The sequence below is a fragment of the Notolabrus celidotus genome, chromosome 5 (assembly GCF_009762535.1).
Source record: "Notolabrus celidotus isolate fNotCel1 chromosome 5, fNotCel1.pri, whole genome shotgun sequence".
Lineage (NCBI taxonomy): Eukaryota > Metazoa > Chordata > Actinopteri > Labriformes > Labridae > Notolabrus > Notolabrus celidotus.
Window position 1 is genome coordinate 32,743,573 of NC_048276.1, and position 19,328 is coordinate 32,762,900.

Below are 19,328 nucleotides of genomic sequence, written 5' to 3' on the forward strand. Positions count from 1 at the left end.
AAAAATAACTTCTTTTTTTTATCAATACAACAGGGTAAATGCAAACTTCAAAAATAAGTTTGATGTCATTCAGATCTCAAGGAGATCAACGAGAACACAGCGACATGGCTGACAGATATCTCTTTTCCTCTGATCGAATTGAACTAAGGCTTTTATACATTTCTTAATCCTAATTCTAAAAATCAAAATAAACGAAAAGGAAAAAAACAATGTGCTAATATTTGTACAGATATCCATCTCCAAGCTCTCTGTAAACTATTCAAGGTAAAACAATACGATCAAACATTTCTCAATCTCAAACAAAGACACTACAACGACTATTTAAGGCTAAATAATGAAAGAGCAGGTTAAAGAAAATGTTTCATACCAATACAGCTGGTTAACAAAATGTCAAACAAGGAAAATTTAACAAACAACAAAGCATCCACAATACTGAAAAGGAATAAGAAGACATCAAAAAGTGCTTCACTATGACAGTTTAGATTTGTATCCTTAGCAGCTCAGGATGTTTTCCTCCTTTTAGAAAATAAAGGCTTTTTTAAAACTGCACATCTTCTTAGTGTAAACTGTCACCAACTGCAACGTAACCCTCAACAAACCACTGCTCTCACCAGAAAACTTCACTGGCAAATATTTCAGATCTCTATCTCTCAACACAAGAGGAAAATAAAAAGTTACAATAAGTATGTACGCACTATGTTTCTCCCTTTAAGACTTTTCTTTGCTTTCTGTTCAAAGAAAATAACACAAGCGAAGGGACTGAAAAGCTAATTCATAAAAAGGTAAAGGATCAATTTCTCCTAAACCAGAGATTTTTCCTATCGACACGACTAATAAAATTGCCACTTTTCCCTTGTTAGTGTAACCGCGGGCAGTTACATGTGTTCGAGGAGAGGACCAGCCTCGTCCATGCTGGCGTTTTTTGATCGACTTTTGGTTTGTGTTGAAGCTTCGTGTTCTCAACGTGACGTGAGATGACTGGCCGAGAGTAACGTTGTTGCATAGAATGAACCCTGTTGTGAAAACTGGACAGATGGAAGTCTCTTAGAGCTTCACAGTGAGTGATATAGTGAGACATGACTGCTGAGTGACTAGATCATTCATAATAAAGTAATAATTAAATCTGGTATAAATGTGCGTTTGATTGAGAGAGTGCTGCAGGAGCCTCTCATGACCAGGGCTGGTTTCTGTGTTTCAGTGAGAGGAAGATTTGCTTTTTGATGCACAGATTGGTTAACCTCTCACTTATGACATGTTGCACCCAGCTGGCTTTGCTTAAGAGCTGCAACAATTACAACTTTGTACTCAGGTAACTGAAACGTCTAACAACAGGAACAAAATATAAATATTTTGCAGATCTTATCTTTGATCCAACTTTGGTGCACAAATTGCAGAAATTGTCGCCTCTTTAAATAAAAAGGTCTCTTATTTAAAGAAATCACTTTGACTTTGGGAACCTAGAACGGACCTTTTTGAATATTTTTCTAACATTTCGTTAACCAAACCATTATTTGATGGTGAGAGTAATAACTACCTGCAGCACTTCTGTCGTAGCTCAGAGCAAAGACTAGAAAAGGGGGCAATCAACACTCCTTTTTCCTCCTGCTCTATTCATCTTGAGTTTTGGGTTGACAAAACCAGACCTTTTAAGAAATCACCTTTCTTTGGGAACCTGGGATGGATTCTTCTTAAACTTTCTGACAATTATCTCCATGATGAGAATGATAATTACTAATAGCACTACTCACGTACCTTAGAACAAAGATACAATGCTTCTTACTCCATCCAAAAGGCAACAGTTGGCCCTGTAAGCACCTTTAGAGAGCTTCAACACTTGATTTCTTATTTTTTTTGTGCTGTTTCTCAGTGATCAGCGGCTCCTCAGCAGCATGATACCAGCCATGGAGGACAGTGAGGACATCACAGCATGTTTTCATCGTAGAGTAGTTCAACATTACTCTACATAATTAATGCCTGGGTGATATATTCATTCTTTAAGTTCTGCCTGCACAGGGATCTTGTATCGTACAGTGTCAGGTCACCTTAAATGCATGTCATCACTAGATCAAGCACTGTGAGCACAAGCAGAAGATGGAGACATGATTTGAATGGTGTGCGTTCAAAAGGACTAATATTCAGAGACATTAATATCAGACATCTGTAGTTATTTAGTCAAGACTGTAAAATAATTCATGTCCAGACAGATGAGCTAGACAGTGCGGACAGGAGGATGAACAACTTTGCATAAAAGTTATGAAAAAGTCAGATCATCTGTCAGAGAGGAGACCAATAGTCTAGTAAGGGAGTGTGAGGAGAATAAAACTGAACCAGGAAGGTAAAGAAAAGAGAAAGGCACGTTATTCCTCCACAGCGCACTAACCCTGTGAGGTGTTGTGTGAAAAGACAAAAGGACAAAGCGTCCTCCTGGTGTCTTCAAGGGGTTTAAGGTTTCCTCAGGTTTCCTTTGGGAGTCCGTTTAGAGGAACAGATCCGCCGTGACCAAGCTGGTTTGTACAGGGCCTTCTTCTTCATCGCCATCACCACCAGGGTGCTGACTTCAAACCAACGTGATCTCCACCTCCTCTCTCCGCTTCACCTGCCCGCGAGGATGCTGCTTCGGGGGTGGGGGAGCAGCACGGACCTACAGCAGTCCAAGAGTAAATAAAACAAAGAATGAAGCAGCAGAGAGACAACAGCACATCCAGATTGAATAAGACTAACTTCATAAGACTAAAACTGAACATGAACTTCTGTACTCACAGGTCTGATGGTTCCAGCAGTGCTCTCTGGATATTTTGGAGGTTGAGGGGAGCCCTGAGCTGGACCTGAGGAGAGTGTATCACATGTTACATCACTGTTTAGATACTCTAACTCTACTCAAAGTCAGACCAGTAAATCTTACTCTGATAGGGGCTTTTGTGTGGTGCTGGTGGCGGCCTGTGATGCCCGTTGTGATAGGAGGGAGGTCGACCAATGGGAGAAGCTGTGGCGCTGCAGGGACTCGACTGAGGAGAGGACATGGTGGGCGTCTGAAGGGGGCTGCTGTGGAGAGGCCCCGGCTGGAAGGGACTACGAGGGGAGCGATCGCACTGAGCCAGAGGGGAGGGGGAAACCTTGAATACAGAAGACACAACTTTTAGAGAAATACACATTTGAAGTGTTTGGTTACTTTATCAACTCAGGCAGAAAGGGATAGGAATCCTTTCCTACTTTAAGGCTGCACAGATGAAAAACTAGTTCTCAGGATGATGGGGATAATATTATAAATCATCCATGAAAGCCATGACAAAAGAAGTGATGACAGGATACTTGTTACTCCCGTCCCACTCTTGAGCCCTTCTTCATTGTCCGTTAAAGAGCATCAACACACCTGTGCGCTGCCATCTTTATGTCCGTCTCCGTTCTCGCTACCCCCGGTCAGATCCTCCACCAGCACGGCCGGAAAAACACCTACAATGCCGTTAAACTCTCCCTCCCAGAAACCGTCATCCTCATGCGTCTCTCTGCTCAGGATGCGGATGATGGCACCTTCTGGAAACGACAGCTCATCCTCTGTTTGTCCTGCGTAGTCGTACAAGGCTTTCGCAAACGACACTGTGAGAAAAAACAGAGTGGTTGATGCGTATAGAAAGATAGCTGGATATGGATGGAAACACTTTAATTTATCAGCTCTACAAGTTTTCATGTATTAGAGGAATCCCTCACCACTGGAGTCTCCGTTCACAGAGCCGGCTGGTATTTCAGTTTCAGGTTCAGTGGAGTTACTGGAGGAGTGGGATCGAGCGTCCAGCGCGGCCAGAGCCTGCAGCATGCTGAGTAGACTGTTAGACGAAGGCAGCTGCAAGTATTTCTCAGGGACGTAGCCGACCTGTCCGCTGCGGTTTCTGGCCTGGAGTAAAAAACACAGAATCTCAAAGTCAACAAAAACTTGAATGAGGTAGGCTGAAAACGCACAATCCGTGACAACAAATTGAAAAACGCTCAAATTTACCTTGACCCAGTCTTCCATGTCTCCATCATCAATAACCTCCAGGATCTCCTGCTCCTCGATGGTCAGCTCATCAGGCTGAGACGACTGGAAACAAGGAAACACAACAGTTTAATAATAAGGTAGAAAGAGGGCTCACTTCAATATGAATTCATTTTATTTATATCTTCATTAATTATTAATTTATGTATTATTATTATAGAGATAAGTCATATTCTGTTCTATGCTCTACTGAGTAATATGAAAAACTAAATTATGGCTCTTTTTATTCTTTATTTTTTTTCTTGGGCTGACTGCAATTAAAAACAATGAATGAAGAATGAACACATTTTGATCTGTATGATCATCAAGTCACAATTATTCATTCATTCATATTAAGTTTATTTGCTCACTTCAGTATTTGACAACACAACACATACAACACACATCTTCTCAACATGTACACACTGTCAATGAACAAACAGGAGCAGGAAGAAGAAAAACTGAACTATAATAAATCATATATAAAAATAAAATGACAGTTTCTATCACACGCATGTTAAGTAACCACAGCAGCTGACACAGACGCTGTGGTTCATACTCTGCTGGTACCTTGTAGGAGTAGAGGACTTTGCAGGTGAGGGGATAGTTTTTCAAGGTGCTGGAGGGACTGGAGCTGCTGTCGTCCAACACTTCTCCACTGTCCTCCATCTCCTCCTCATCCTCTCGCTCCAAATCTGCTGTCCCCTGCAGAAACATGAATTCAAGGCCGTTAGAATTTAAGTCACCTTTGAAATGCATTTTTTGTTTTAAGAGCTCTGTGGTTCTTACAGAGAGTGAAGGATCATGGGTATTGAGGTTGTTCCAGCGTTCGTTCTCCAGCTCCTCCATCACCTGGTTCATGGCGCTCTTCAGCCATGTTTCAACAGCGACACCTGCCTGCCGCAGCATGTCCAGACGAGCTTCAGCTTTCACTTTGACCGTCTGACATCAAATTAAAATAAACCATTATTAGAACTCACAGGACGACAGACTTAAATTCATGGACAAAGTGAAGACTACAAAATAATCTCATTAGGGGAAAAGAACCTGATCACCTCAAAAAGATATATATATATATATTTTATTTTTTAAAGTGATATTTTCCAGCTTGTATGGCTGTATTCTGAGTGGATAGGACCGTGGAGAGGGACAGAAACCAGGAGAGAGAGAAGTCAGAGTGACATGCAGGAAAGGAGCTGCAGGTTTGAATTGAACTCAGACCGCCTGATGAAAACTGAAGCCTAATCATGTCTGCATATCTTTACTGAAGCTTTGAAATGCAGCTGTCTGTGAAGGTTTTCAGTTAAATGCAGCTCTTTCACTTACAGTGGGGTAATTTCAGTGTGCTATCAGTACTTTTCATTTTGGATTTAAGTTCTTATATCACGTTTAACCAGCAGGTGGTGCACTGGGGCTACTTTTAGTAACATGACACTGATTGAGAAAACAGAGAAACCTATTTCTTACTCAATAACACACACACACACACGCATATCCACACACACACACTCCCTCCCTCTCTTTACCTCTGCCCTCCTCAGACTCTGCCTGGCCACTTCCATCTTGGTCTCCGGCTCAGTGTTGATCTGCTCTGATGAATCCTGTGTCCCGTATTCCTCCAAGGCCTAAAACCAAAACACAAAGAGCCGATAATCACAACCGTCATCCTTACTGTGCAAAAACAACACACAAACTTCTGACCAGCTGAGACGTTTATTGAAGACATCTGATTAAGCTTCACTGGGGACGGAGTGACTCACTTCCTGCTGCATGGAAACTTGATTGTTTAATACTGGAAAAAACGTCACTGATGGAGTTTGGGAATCACTTATCTCCACGAGTTGACTTCCACAATAAATCAGAAAGGAGGTTATTGATATGAACTCTTATCTCATGCTTTATCACATTTTCCTTCACACATGCTGGATGATTTTATGATCTCCAGTATCTCCAACCTATCGACCTAGATTGTTGCTTTAGGGTCGAAGCAAGATCCTGGTTAGCAGACAAAGATTTATGAATGCCATTTAAAGGTGCCGTAGTTAAACAATACGGCAGCCTTAAAGTGAAACTGTGGCATGATGTTAACAGTTCGGCTCTGACACATCGATGTGCTGTAAGGTATGCTGGTCGAAGTTTTGTTATACTACATCTCAGCATCAAAACTTTGAACTGAAACACAGGCTAAGATTCAGTGTGACTTAAACATCATGAGAGTATGAGTATGTCTTCTTCTGTAGTGAACACAGTACATCCCTATACTGCATCATGAAACATAATGAAACATGACAGTCTGTCAGCATTACAGTGAGTGTTCCTGGTTTGTTATTCTGTCCCTTCATGAGGAAACTATGACATGTTTAATGATTGACAAACTGATTTAGGGTCGGATCATTTCCTCAGAGAATCAAAGGACAACTAGCAGGCGGCTTTGAGCAATACATGTCAGATCAGAGAGGCGTTCATCTCGTCAGTGACGTCTTGATTTGTGACAGTGAGGGGTCCACAACGTTTCAGACTTCAGGAGAGGTAGCAAAATGCAAAACAAGTCGATGGCAAATTTAGAAAACTAAAAACAAAGAGCCGCAAACTCGCTCACTGACGATGTGGAAAGAACAAATGATCACATCTGACGCACTGAATGTGAAAGGATGAAAAATGGGACAGTTTCAGCCGGTATGTGTGGACACATATTGTATTCATAGAGATGTTGTTGTCATGCATAAAAGATGCTAACTGCATTATGGTAAAAATTCATTTAAGCCACCTTAATGTCACTATTCGTTATTTTTCCTGCCTCTTTTGTTGTCTTGTTTGTTTGTTATTGAAAAAGAAGTTATAGAAGTCAATAAAAAGACTAAAACACACACACAGGGCCGGCCTACAAGACAAACTCTCCATCAGTTTGATCCAGCACTCACCCTCTGGGTGTGGATGATGCACTTGTATTCTCGGGCCACGCGACTCGCCCACTTCCTCGCTTCTTTATCCAGACTGTGCTCCTCAGCTGTTCCACTTTCCTTCTGCAGCTGCATCACCTTCAAACACACAAGAGAGAGAGAGAGATAGAGGGGTGAGAGAAGGCAGGTGATGGAGATGAACAGAACTAGAATAAAATGCAGACACTGTGCGAGATATCAGACAAATCATAGAGGATGGATGTTATTAAACAGTTTCACACACTACATTCAAACATTGGGACAAAGGGAAGAAGAAACACATTAAGGTTATTTAAAAATCATTAAAACAAGTCATTTCATTAAAAAAAGATGAAACAAAAAAAAACAGAAGGTTAAAAATATTGAAAGACAGATTTAAAAAGCATGTGTAAAAGTTCACAGTGCAGTTGTTTGTAATAAAAAGAGAAGTTATAAAAACTGATAAATTAATGAAATAAAAAGCATACGTAAACACCTGAATCTTCAGTCCTGATTTAAAAGACCATGGTTTCAGTGGACCTGCAGCTCTCTGAGAGCATACATACTGAACACTGCTTCTCTGTGTTTGCTTCTTATTCTGACAAAAGAAAGTTGACCGGTCCCAGACAACCTGAGAGGTCTGGATGGTTCAAACTGTTTCAGATGATTATTAATGTGTTTTAGTTCTAATACAGTAAGTCAGACTCGTGCCAGTCTATCATGGAAGTTATTGTAAATAAACCTTTACCTCTGCTTTAATATCTTTCCCCGTAGACGTTGTGCAATTTCTGTTTTTGAGGTCGACCAAAAATGTTTGTCTGAGGTTTTCTCGTCTGAGGTTTATTCTGCTCGGAGGTTGTTTCTCTGAAATCATACTCCTGCTTTACTCTGATTACCTCACACAGAAATACAACTCCTTTCTGTAAAAAGTTTCCGAAATCAAGTCTTGCTTCACCTCTAAGAGGATCTTGTGGTTTCCAGAAAGGTCAGTTAAGAGAACGAGCAGTGTGAGTTATGTTTACCATTTATGCTACGTTGATGTGGAAACTTCCTCTTTGAATAGACATAAACCCAGCGTCCTTCAACACATCCAGAAGGGAGAGGGGATTAGGACTGCTCTGCTTCATCTAATTTCAATGATTCAGATCTGACATTTCTGTCTTTATTCAATAAATGTGACTTAAGAGGCGTGCACATGACAACAGCAGTGAGTGTGAGTGTGTGTGTGTGTGTGTGTTGTGAGTGAGTGAGTGTGTGTGAAGGGCGGGGAGGGTCAGTGCACTCTGATGAGGCCCACTCACAATGCCTCCTTTTCACAGCTGGGCCGTTCACAGGGCCCGGCCTACCTCCTGCCCCTCCCTCACAGTTCAGCTCTATTCCTCACCGGATCCCTCCATCTGGTGCAAGTGGTATGGGGCAGGAGGGCGAGGGGGGAGGGATGCAGGGGAGGGAAGGCTCTCCACCGCTAATGTTTTCTTTAGGAACAGGCTGCTGCTTGTTTGACATCCAATGAAAACAACGCCGGCGTTTGCAGTTTGAACAAATTGTCCAGTGTTGTCCGGGGGAGCAGAGGACCGGAGCAAAAGAGGACCGGCAGAGTTGGGCAACAGATGAGCATGGCTAAGGGAGAAGTGTGTGTGTGTGTGTGTGTGTGTGTGTGTGTGTGTGACACTGACAGCAATGCATTACATTCATGTACAGCAGCCACCTTTAAACCGCTGCCTGATTTACACAGCAGGGTTGTCTTTAAAGTCTGATGATTAAATATTTTGGGACTAAAGGTGACATTTATGTGAGATTCATAGAGGACAGAAATGCTATGAAACGACCAATATGGGTGGAAAGATATCAAAAATAGATTCCAGGCCAGGAGACCTGCAGAATCATAAACAAGTGTGTGTGGACAGGTCAGAGGAGACTGGTGAGAAGGCCTAGGATGGGGTACAACATGTCAGGCTGATGCAAGGTGCAGGTTCTATACATGAACATATGAAGTTTCCACAACCAGGAGGGGAAGGTTAGAAAAGAAAGAATAAAGAATTAGATGATATTTGGCAGAGTTCAACATTATGTGTGTATTTTTATATTCTAATACAGAGTAGGATCTTTGTAAGGTGAAAGACTCCCAGTGTCCTTTTAAGATGATCGATTGGTGTGGTGAAATTTAACCTTCCTCCACAGTGACAATGTCAGAGCTGAAATGAACTTCATCTGATATTCATTAAGATATTTGAGTCAAGACAAAAACGGTGGATCCACTGATGTGATACATTTCTGAGATGAATCCAGTCGAGGGTATTGACCCACTCAGCCATCAGGATGTCCACGATGAACTACTTGTTCCACTTGATCTGATTTAGGAATGCAAGCTCGTCTGAACAAATTAAACCTTCATCTGTTCTGCTGATTTGAGCTGCTGACAGCATCCATTCATCTCCTGTCAGTTTTAACCGCAGTGTTCTTCAGCAGTGCTTTCAGATCTGAGGTTAGGACCACACAACATCCTGCAAGATTAACCTGGCTGGAAGGTAAGAGGGAAATGGACTGTGTTTATGTAGCTCTGTCTCTGGTCTTCTGATAACTCAAAGTGCTCTTACATTACGAGTCACATTCATACCACATCCATGCACTGCTGGAAGAGGCTGCTATGTAAGGAGGCCATCAGAGTTAACCAATCCCATTCACACACAGCCACCGGGTCAGTTCAGGGTCAAGTGTCTGACAGTGGGACCTGGGATCAAACCCTCAACCTACCGATTGAGAGATGACCGACTCTTCCAGTAAGCCACAGCCGCCTCAATCAAAACATAACGTGCTATTAACATTAGTGTTGTAGTACTTGAGATCAGTCTTGGTCTGGAGACCATTTATCTAAGGTCTCGCTCTCGTCTCAGAATGGAAAGCATTTTTACTCGGTCTCGGACTGGGCAAACTCCGTATTTTAAATCAAGACCGGTTGAGACTACCACTGATGCACTGACCCCCTCCATGATGGGTCCACCTAACCAGGAGGGGCTTTGCCTTTTCATTGAAAGTAGCCCCCTTTTTCCTTCATGACAGCTTTGCACACTCTTGGTATTCCCTCAGTCTGCTTCATGAAGTGGTCTCCTGGAATGGTTTCTAATTAACATGAGCCTTGTCAAGCGTTCATTTGTAGAATGACTTGCCTTCTTAATGTGTTTGAGACCATCAGTTGTGTTGTTCAGAGGTAGGGTTAGTACACAATGGATAGACCTATTTGACCACTGTTGTAATCCAGATTATGGCAAAACCAGATTATTTCATATTTTTGATGTCTTCAGTATTAATCTACAATGTGGAAAAAATTAAAATAAATGAAAACCATTGAATGAGAAGGTGTGTCCAAACTTTTGACTGGTAGTGTGTATCTATGAATGATTCACTATCAAAGAAATAGAACCCCTTTATCTCTTACCATAAGATGACTATTGTCTATGTTACCATTAAGTGTTTGAAACAACAGAAACAGTAAAGGTACAGTGGGTAAAACATCACGCAAACTGAACAGCCCAATGAATCAACTTCAAATCCTCTTACTCCCGGGTTTAAAGTCTTGAGTCCAAAAGAAAAACAGAAGAGGAAATAAAAGAGGAGCTGTCTCAGCACCACTGAGCTGTACCTTTCATATCTGACATTTCATGAATATAGCATTATAACATGAGGACATACCGTATCTGAGTCGCTGGGCTGGTACAAGAACTCAGAGGCTTGCTGAAACATGAGGTTCCCCTGTACAAACAGCTGCTGGTGAAACTCCTGCGCTACCTGGAAATCAAAGAAAATACATTTTGACTTTTTGTTGAAATGAGTCAGAATCTATCCTGCCTTTATGCCTTAATGTAATATACCCTCATTACTGCTGACCCTTTATGCACATTTTACTGTGGCACAACTCTGCATCCTTCATAATGAGTTCATGGTATTCTTCTCACATCACATCTCCGTGATAAAATAAAGAGGTCTGTGTCCTGTTGTACACAGAGCTCAGGACAATAGAAGTAAACCAAAGTGGCGTTATCAGCTGCTTATTTCCACAGAAGTTGAAGCCAATGAGCCAGAGATAGAAGCAGAAAAAAGGAGCTCATCAAAGAAATGCACTGGGAGTGATAAGTGCCTGATGATCAAACCTAATTAAAGCAAAGCAGCATCGTTAACATAAAAAAACATGTATTCATTGCTTAGAGAACATCTGAGAGCTATTATGTTGCTCCCATTACACTGGCAGAACCAGAAGTGGAGCATGTCTTTAGTTTGTATTTAGCAACATTTGTTATATGCTGCATGGGGAAAATAGATCTTGAAGCTATATTAAGACATAAAACACATCATTAAGAATAAAGCATAATCATGAGTGCTCCATAAGTCAAATCTAAAAGTCTCATTACACAAAACACACATTAAATCTCTTTACAGGGAGCTGTGTTGACTTCAGGAAGCACATGTGATCTTTTCCCTCTCTAATGATGTCTCTATATTCGGACCTGAGCAGAAACAAAATGCCTCAGCAGCTCCAGAGAGACGACCTGAAGAAGGCAGGCTGAGAGAGGCCAGCAGCTTTAAGAGCGTGTAACCAAGAGCGCAGAGGTAACTCAAACCTTCCATTTAATTAGCAGCCGACGAGGCAGCGGAGGTCAACTCTTCCTCCATTCACAAATACTCACAGATACTGAAGGATGAGAGATGTAAACAACATTCAAGAACTGGTTTTGGCCCCAACTATTAGATCAGAATCAGCTAAAAACCAATCCTTTCTTTATTCTTTTCACCACACAGATGTTCTGTTTTATGACGGCTGGGCTCTTTGTTGCACAGGAGAATGAAAATACTGCTCAAATATGACAAAAACTGCTGCAGCAACTCCTACACCTGTAGCAACAAGATTCAACTCTAATGAAAAACCTGTTTTAGACCTTTGAACAGCTTCCCGACTCTCTATCTAACAAGAAAAACCCAGGGTGTAAACAAAACCTTCAGGAAGACGCTTCTCATTTGTATCCTGCACTTTCTGTCATTGACAAATCTTAAATCTGAGAGAAACTTTAGAACAGGAGGAACTCATACCACCTGGCTATCGTTGGGTTTGTGTGTCTGCACTCTGACAAAGACGGTTTTTGAGTCTCCTCTAGTTTCTCCAGATAATCTTTCACCTAATCATGTTGAAGAGTTGGGATGATCGTGGATATTTCAGTATCCAGACTTTGGTTCAGATAGGCTGTCTTGAAATGGGTAAAAAATAGTTTTAGATACGCTGCTCCTGCTGCAGGAGAGCCTGGGTTTGAGTGAGCTTGTCTCTTTAAATGCTTTTAAAAGCAGACTGAAGGCTTTTGAGAAAGATGCATCAGCTTGTAGATGCTTTGATTGACGACTTTTGTTCTGAAATCCATGATATGTTGTCATGTTTTAGAATTCTGTGTTGTTTGTCTGTAACTTTGTTGGAACGTGCCGCTGCTGATCTTGGCCAGGACAGTCATGTTAAAGAGATTCTTAATCTCAATGAGGTTTTCCTGGTTAAATACATTTAAATGAATAAATAAATAAACATGAAGGTAAGAATAGTAAATAGACTGCACACCTTATGTTGCTATGTTTATATTTTTGGACAATCCAGATCTTTTGAACAAATGTTTCAGCGTTGATAAAATTCTGTATGCACTTATTTCAGGTTGCGGCTGGAGTAGCTGCATTGTTCACATTTTTCCCACCGATGTAAGCCCTCAGATAAATAACAGTTTCAGACTCATAAACAGCAAATTCCCAAAATTAAAATCCACTCTGATGGGGACCAGGGCCCAAAAAAAACAACGACCTGGTCTACACCAACTGTATAAAATATGGATGTAGTATCTGTGACGTCAACCATCTGTTTCTGAAGCTCTGTTTTGAAGCCAATCAACAGCGGGAGTCATATTTGAAATACTGAACACAACCTAACTCTGTTGAGCTAGTGTGAGGTAAAGAGGCGGGCTTTGAGCCTCTCTGCTATAAGCTACAGTGTTCCCACCTGTCAATCAAGTCAGCTGTGCCTCTCGTAATGGAAAACTCGTAATCTTAATATCTCTGAAATTGACATATTGTGAAAAAATTCTCTCGTTTTTGAACCAGGCTGTAAACATGTTTATTTCTGCTGTAAAGATCGTCTTCTTTGAATTTGTTTGTATGTGGTTGCCGGTACTTCTGGAGCCAGCCTCAAGCAGACACTCGATGAACTGCAGTTTTTAACATTTCCGCGTTGGCTTCAATTCTGGCGGTCAGAGGTTGCCGCTTGATTTATACTCCTCAATAAACCCAAAGTGAAGCACAAGTTGTCTGTTACAGTTCAGACTCACCCCATTGGAGCTGTTCAGGAGCTGGTTGAAGGTGTTGTGGACTGCCTGGTATGTTTCCAGCTCAGTTTGACACAGAGACACCAGGTAATCTTTCACCTGCTCGTAGATTCTCCCATCTAAGACCTGCAGATGAACAGTAAAACATTACAGTGCATGTCTATCTCACACCTCCCATGCTTTCACCCAGAGTGTATCCCCTCACCTTGATGCAGTCCACGAGGTCGGTGTCATAGTAGCGCTGTTGATGAGCGTTAGCTGCTGCTAGCGTGAGAAGGTAGTCGTTTCTGGCATGTGTGGCTTTGGAGTTGCACTCGCTCCTCTTTGCTTTCAGCTGGAGTGAAAAAAATCAAATTGCTGAAACAAAATGTCATCAAACCTGGAGGTGTTTATTTATATCTGAGGATCTGTTACCTTGACGCTTGCCCTCTGGAGACTGGATCTGGACTGGAAGAGACTGAGCTTTGACCTGAACAGAGAAGAGATAAAGGTATGATCTGTCTGACTTCTGACTGCAGGGGAGAGAACAAAGTTTAACTGTAATATTAATCATTTATTTATAGGGTTTCATCTGAGCTGCAGATTATAAAATGACTCTCTTTAAACTTCTAGGTCAACAAAGAGGGAACAATGTTGAGCAAGAGGCCTCAAAGAATTTTAAACCAAAATAAAATATTAAATATGAAGTTTTATTGAAGTCAGTATACTCTGTGTTTAAAGCATAGACTGTATAAAATATGGACTTAGTATCTGTGACGTCACCCATCTGTTTCTGAAGCCAACTGTCGGTGAGAGCCATATTGGAAATGCTGAACAAGTCAGCTGTGCCTCTCATAATGGAAGACTTGTAATCTTAATATCTTCGAAATTGCCCCGTTAGAAAAAAAAGAATTACTGTTTGCCTATTATTTACTCCAAAATTAAGCAGTCTGGCAGTTTAAAAGAGGCAGAAAACAACAAAAAGACAGCAGACACAACAAGCCAGTGGAAAAAGTCAGTAATATATCCACTGGAAAACACAACTTCTTTGGTAACAAAAACATGCAGCTGGTGTTATAGTCTGCCGTTTCACCTCAGTGTGTATAACAAAGACTTTGCTCAGTGACAGTCACAGCGGGGCAGTTGAATGAAGGGAGAGATGATTTGAAATCTAGGAGGTCAAATAAATGAAATTGACTCATAAACTAAAAATAAAAAACAGTTGAGAGATAAAAAAGTAATGGAGTTGCATCTTTCTTAAACTACCACTGATAAAATCACTGAGTAATGCTTTGTTTCCTCTTGTCTAGATCTTTGCTTGTGTTGTTCTTGTTCTCGTATGTACGTCGCTTTGGATAAAAGCGTCTGTTAAATGACATTGTAACATTCTAACATTGTAAGAAGTTGGGACATGAGAAGGATTAGATACTTAACCTGCTTCCTCTTTTTACAGATTCACTGTTGAGTAAAGTGCATGCTCTTTGTTAACATGTGAAACCTTGTTTCTCACTCTAACCTGGTTTCTTAAATACATGACTATACATCAGCTGAAATCAGAAGTTACAGATCACAACACATGAAGCAATTTATCAACACCATTAATGAAACAGCTGTTTGTGCCTCTGCACCTCAATAATCTCCATTCAGCGTGGGACTGAACTCTACAGACCTTTAGAAAGATGTGAGGAACAACCTGTAAGTCTGTGGGTGTTTCCCTGAGTCAGTGCGTACACAACGGGCCAGAGGAACATATTAGAGCGAGTGCCAATCCAGCTGTGAAGCCTTTCCAACAAGCAAAACTTCACACAGCAGCGGCTGAGCTCTACAACAAACTTTCCTAATGTGCGGAAAAATGTCTGAAATGTGGTGAGTCCGAGTGCCAGCTGTTGTCGTTGTGCCAGGACAAAGTTTAGACAATGAGGGAAAGGAGAAAATAAACCTTTCTCCAGACAAAATATGAACCATTTGTTGTGCTGAACTTTTCCCTATCAGTTTGTCTGAAAGCCTCCCTTCACTCAAAGCAAGTGGAAAAAGTGTTCTGTTTGTTGTTGTTTCACTTGGATGTGTGAGCTTCACTGTGCAGATGATGAATGTGCAGAGTTCAACACTAAAACACTGTTTTCACATCCATCTGCAGCAGGAGGAACATTTCTGTGTGCTCACCTTAAAGCTGAGTTTAAGACATTTGTGCAGGATGTGACATCACTACTAGTTCAAACCAATCCTGGCTCAGTTAAAAGACATTAGGAAAATAGGAGACGTCCTGTGTCCATCATGTAAAACTTTGAAAATTTTTTTCCTTTTAATATTCTGAGCTCACTGAAAAAAAACGTCTAAAAGATGAGAAGGTTAAATAGTTTAAATGTCTCAAATCCCCTCTGTATCTGATCTTTATTTAATCATCTATTAAATCATTTTTATGTCAGGAAAAAAAGTGAAAATTGTTCAAAAAATGATTTGAGATTCATTCTTTTGACCACTCAACCGTATGACACCCCAAAATATTCCCTTTCTTTATGTTACTCAATGAAAAACAATAAACCCTGACATAGAAGGTACAGTAAGTATCATGTGAAGGATTTCTTTTTTGCATTGAGTTTTTATGACTTTCGGATGATTTTCTAAACAGTTGCTGGTTAATTTTCTGATGTTCGACTTGTTGACTTATCGAGTGGTTTGTATAATACGAAGCTTCACATTTAACCCTTCAAGACCAAGAGCATTTTTGGGGGTGCCAGACTCTCCTGAATTTATTTTGAATATGCTGAATGAAACTAATGTGGTATCAATGGAAAGCTGAAATGTCCGCTGTAGCTGAGATTTTTAAAGCTTGTTGATAGGATTAGCAGTTCAAAAGTTATCAAACATTTAAGAACAAGTAGCCGTCTCATGTTCTTCTGCAAACACAAGTTTTCTAAAAATCTGATTGTATAAGTTATTTTGATGTAATCTTGTTAAAACATCCCCACAGTGTCTGAAAGACAGTAGAGGTTCATACTTTGCGTCCAGCTCTGCCTTCTCTCGTACAGCCTGCGCCATCGTCTCAGCCTCCTGGTACTTCTTCCTGCTCTTGGACAACTCCTTCACAGAATCCTGCAGCTCGGCCTGAACCATCATCAGCTGATCGATACACTGAGGACACACATCAAAAAGCATGAGACATTTACATACAGCATATGAAAATGATGATCATTTACATTTACAGAAACCGTGGTGGAGTGACTGACATCACAATGTAGCATACAAGAAAATTTGCAACTTTTTCTGCAAAGGTGAGCTCAAACAAGAGCAGCATTATACGCTGCAGGAGCATGGCCAGCAAAGAGCAGAGCGCAGCTGAGGTACACTCAGGCTTCCTCATGTTTAACCTCTGGGCCAGCACAGCACTCACAATCAGTAACTGAGAGAAGTCATTAATGATAAGAGCAGCGTCTATGACTCCTGCCCTCGTTTAGCAGATGTTTATTGCACCTTATAAGAGTATTATAGTAACTGTTGACACTCTGCTCTTACTGGAAACTGTTCTGATGAGATCACATGAACCTGTGAGCATCTACAACTAGTGCTACTCAAAATCAGAGTCTAAAACCATCAACACTGTGGATCTTAAACTTTAGCAGCATTGCATTAAGTTACATTAAGGTTTTAATGGTCTAGTTGCAGCTCTAGTATCAGAAGGAAATGTGTCTGAGATGGGTTTATAGTTCTGAGTTGCTTTTCTGTTGGAGTATTTACAAGATTTACATGTATTTGCAAACACAGATCAAGATACGGAGACTTTAATGTTGTACTGGATGAATGGTGTTACAGCTGCAGTACAATGTCAAACAAAAGTAGTCACCCATTGGTAAAAGTCAAGCTCCTGTCTTCTTTTATGAGAACAGAGAACAGGCCAACACAATTATATAGAGGCAATTTGTTTCTGCCTCTTTTGTTCTTTGCATACACTTACAGAGCTGCCCACAGGGGGGTAGGGGGGGTATCCAACCATTAGCTGCCATGGGTAAATATATGAAGTGATGTTTGGTCTTATTGATCCAGACTTTCCCTACAGCTCAGTAAAAATAACAGTGACAAGCACAGCATTTTGCCAAAGGGTGAGCATGTTTCAACTGGCTAAAACCCAAAAATAAACGGGGAAAAAAAACCAAATGAGCTTCAACACACTGCCAGCTTTTGTAGCAAAGAGGAATCCACAGAGCTCCCTTTGAAAAAAGTTGAAAACTATATTATGGCCTCAGGGGAAAACACTTTAAAGGACTTAATATCAGAGTTACCAGGCTGAGGTACTGTATTGTCCTTCGTCCTTTTCTTCAGTGATCCCTGAAGGTTGTATTAAAGCTCCTGTGAGGAGTTCTTCAGAGGTTATGAAACAGACTTTAACTTAAAGTTGTGTTTTTGGGGCATTTTTGAATTTATGATAGGACAGCTGAAGAGAGACAGGGAATGTGGGGAGTAGAGAGTGGGGGAAGACATGCAGGTCGCCGGTTCGATTCCCGGCGACCTCTGTAACGAGGACTATAGCCTCTGTATGTGTGGCACCTAGACCACTCGTCCACCAGCGCCCCCTGACTTAAACTTTAATGAACATGGATGCCTCATTCTGACCTACAGAGGCAAACCATCAACATAAAGATGAACCATTTCTGTGAAGTCATTTTAATGTCTGTAATCACTGCAAGGGGGGGTAGGTTTTGGGTGAGGTAATTAAGAAAACAACTTAGTTAACTTTTTCCACTGCAAAAATTCACAATGAGTGATGCGACTGACTGCTAAAGAGCAGGTTGAGACATTTTGTAAGGAGACATTTGAGCATGTTTAAGACTAAATTAGGAGAGAGAAAAAAGATGTCCTGCTTCGTCCATGGGTGGTGCCAAAATTCAGAGAAACCCACCTCTATGACTCTTAAAGCTCAGATATTTGGAGAATGTAGCACAAGTGAGCCTCCACCGAAAGAGTCCAACGTTCACTCTGTTTGTCCTCTAACTTTATCCCATCCCTTTTAATTTGTCACCATTTCAACTACCGTCTTCCTTTATTTGGTGTGTGTAGCAGAAGTTAGAGGAAGTGGAGCTAAAAACTTTGCCTATTCCTTCTCTGCCATTGTTGTCTGACTTCCAGCAGGTAATTTATTCAGTTCCTTCAGTAGAAACAGCTGATGGACTCTGGTTGCTCGCAGAAGGTGCAAAAATAGAATACGCATGTCATGGCTTGATTTGCAGGTACGCCATCCAATCGTTTCATTAAGACCGCATTAATAGTTTGGGTGAACTTATCACCAGCCTGCAGCTGCCACAGACACCAGAGTTATTTTGCTTTATTGTCAGAGTATTGTTGGCACTACTTGTACAATAATAACCAAAAATGTTCGTACAATAGATCACTTACTCCAGCTTTAATCTCTCTTAAAAGAAAGAATGTGAAAATCAATAGTGGAGTGGAGATGTACCACTGTTAGTGTTAAAAAAAAAAAAACCTGCACACATCCCAAACCTGAGCAGAGTTGTAAAATTGACCCATATTACCTTCCTCAGCTGCTGGTCCTTCTGCAGTCTGACCGTCTTGGCTGGATCCGCCACCTGGACTTTGTAGTTATCGCAGGCGCTTATTCTGGACTGTGTGACCTGGATCGTTCCCTCTAAATAGGCCTTCCATACACAATACATGTTCCTGAACACGGGAAAAAACACAAGAACAAATCAGTGCTGTCTTAGCAACAAATGAAGAGGAGGCAGCAGCGTGACATTGAGTTAAGTAAATCCAACATATAGGTTTATTTTCATCACTAAATCATCCTAAAATGACTTTTGCCACTTATTGATTTTACTTTTTTACAAGTAGATGTCAGAAAATTTGAAAGACGGATGTTATAGCTTCCAACATCCTGAGGTGAGCTCATCAGATGTCTTGTTTTGTATAAAAAATAATTAAACATGAAACATAATCAGTTTAATATTATCCTGCAAATACAATATGTAATCCTTTCATTTGATTGGATTCAGTCAGAGCACTATCCTGCAGGGGATTGAAAGTTTTGAGACGGGTTCATAAATGGATCAAACACTCTGAGCGGATTCT

At 41.0% G+C, this 19,328-nt stretch overlaps 1 protein-coding gene across 1 annotated transcript in view; it reads right to left on the reverse strand.

Moving 5' to 3' along the window:
* Positions 1–2,144: 2,144 nt before the first annotated feature.
* LOC117813176 (F-BAR and double SH3 domains protein 2-like) overlaps positions 2,145–19,328 on the reverse strand; it is a 34,531-nt gene continuing 17,347 nt past the window's right edge. Inside the window, exons 5-20 of the mRNA XM_034684298.1 lie at positions 18,776–18,920; positions 16,249–16,382; positions 13,686–13,740; positions 13,477–13,605; positions 13,275–13,397; positions 10,618–10,713; positions 6,931–7,047; positions 5,536–5,634; positions 4,799–4,951; positions 4,580–4,714; positions 3,992–4,075; positions 3,706–3,889; positions 3,371–3,594; positions 2,903–3,113; positions 2,761–2,825; positions 2,145–2,641 (exon numbers count right to left, since the gene is read on the reverse strand). Of these exons, the coding sequence (XP_034540189.1) occupies positions 2,558–2,641; positions 2,761–2,825; positions 2,903–3,113; positions 3,371–3,594; positions 3,706–3,889; positions 3,992–4,075; positions 4,580–4,714; positions 4,799–4,951; positions 5,536–5,634; positions 6,931–7,047; positions 10,618–10,713; positions 13,275–13,397; positions 13,477–13,605; positions 13,686–13,740; positions 16,249–16,382; positions 18,776–18,920 (2,038 nt within the window). The 3' untranslated portion in view covers positions 2,145–2,557. The remainder of the gene's footprint in view (positions 2,642–2,760; positions 2,826–2,902; positions 3,114–3,370; positions 3,595–3,705; positions 3,890–3,991; positions 4,076–4,579; positions 4,715–4,798; positions 4,952–5,535; positions 5,635–6,930; positions 7,048–10,617; positions 10,714–13,274; positions 13,398–13,476; positions 13,606–13,685; positions 13,741–16,248; positions 16,383–18,775; positions 18,921–19,328) is intronic.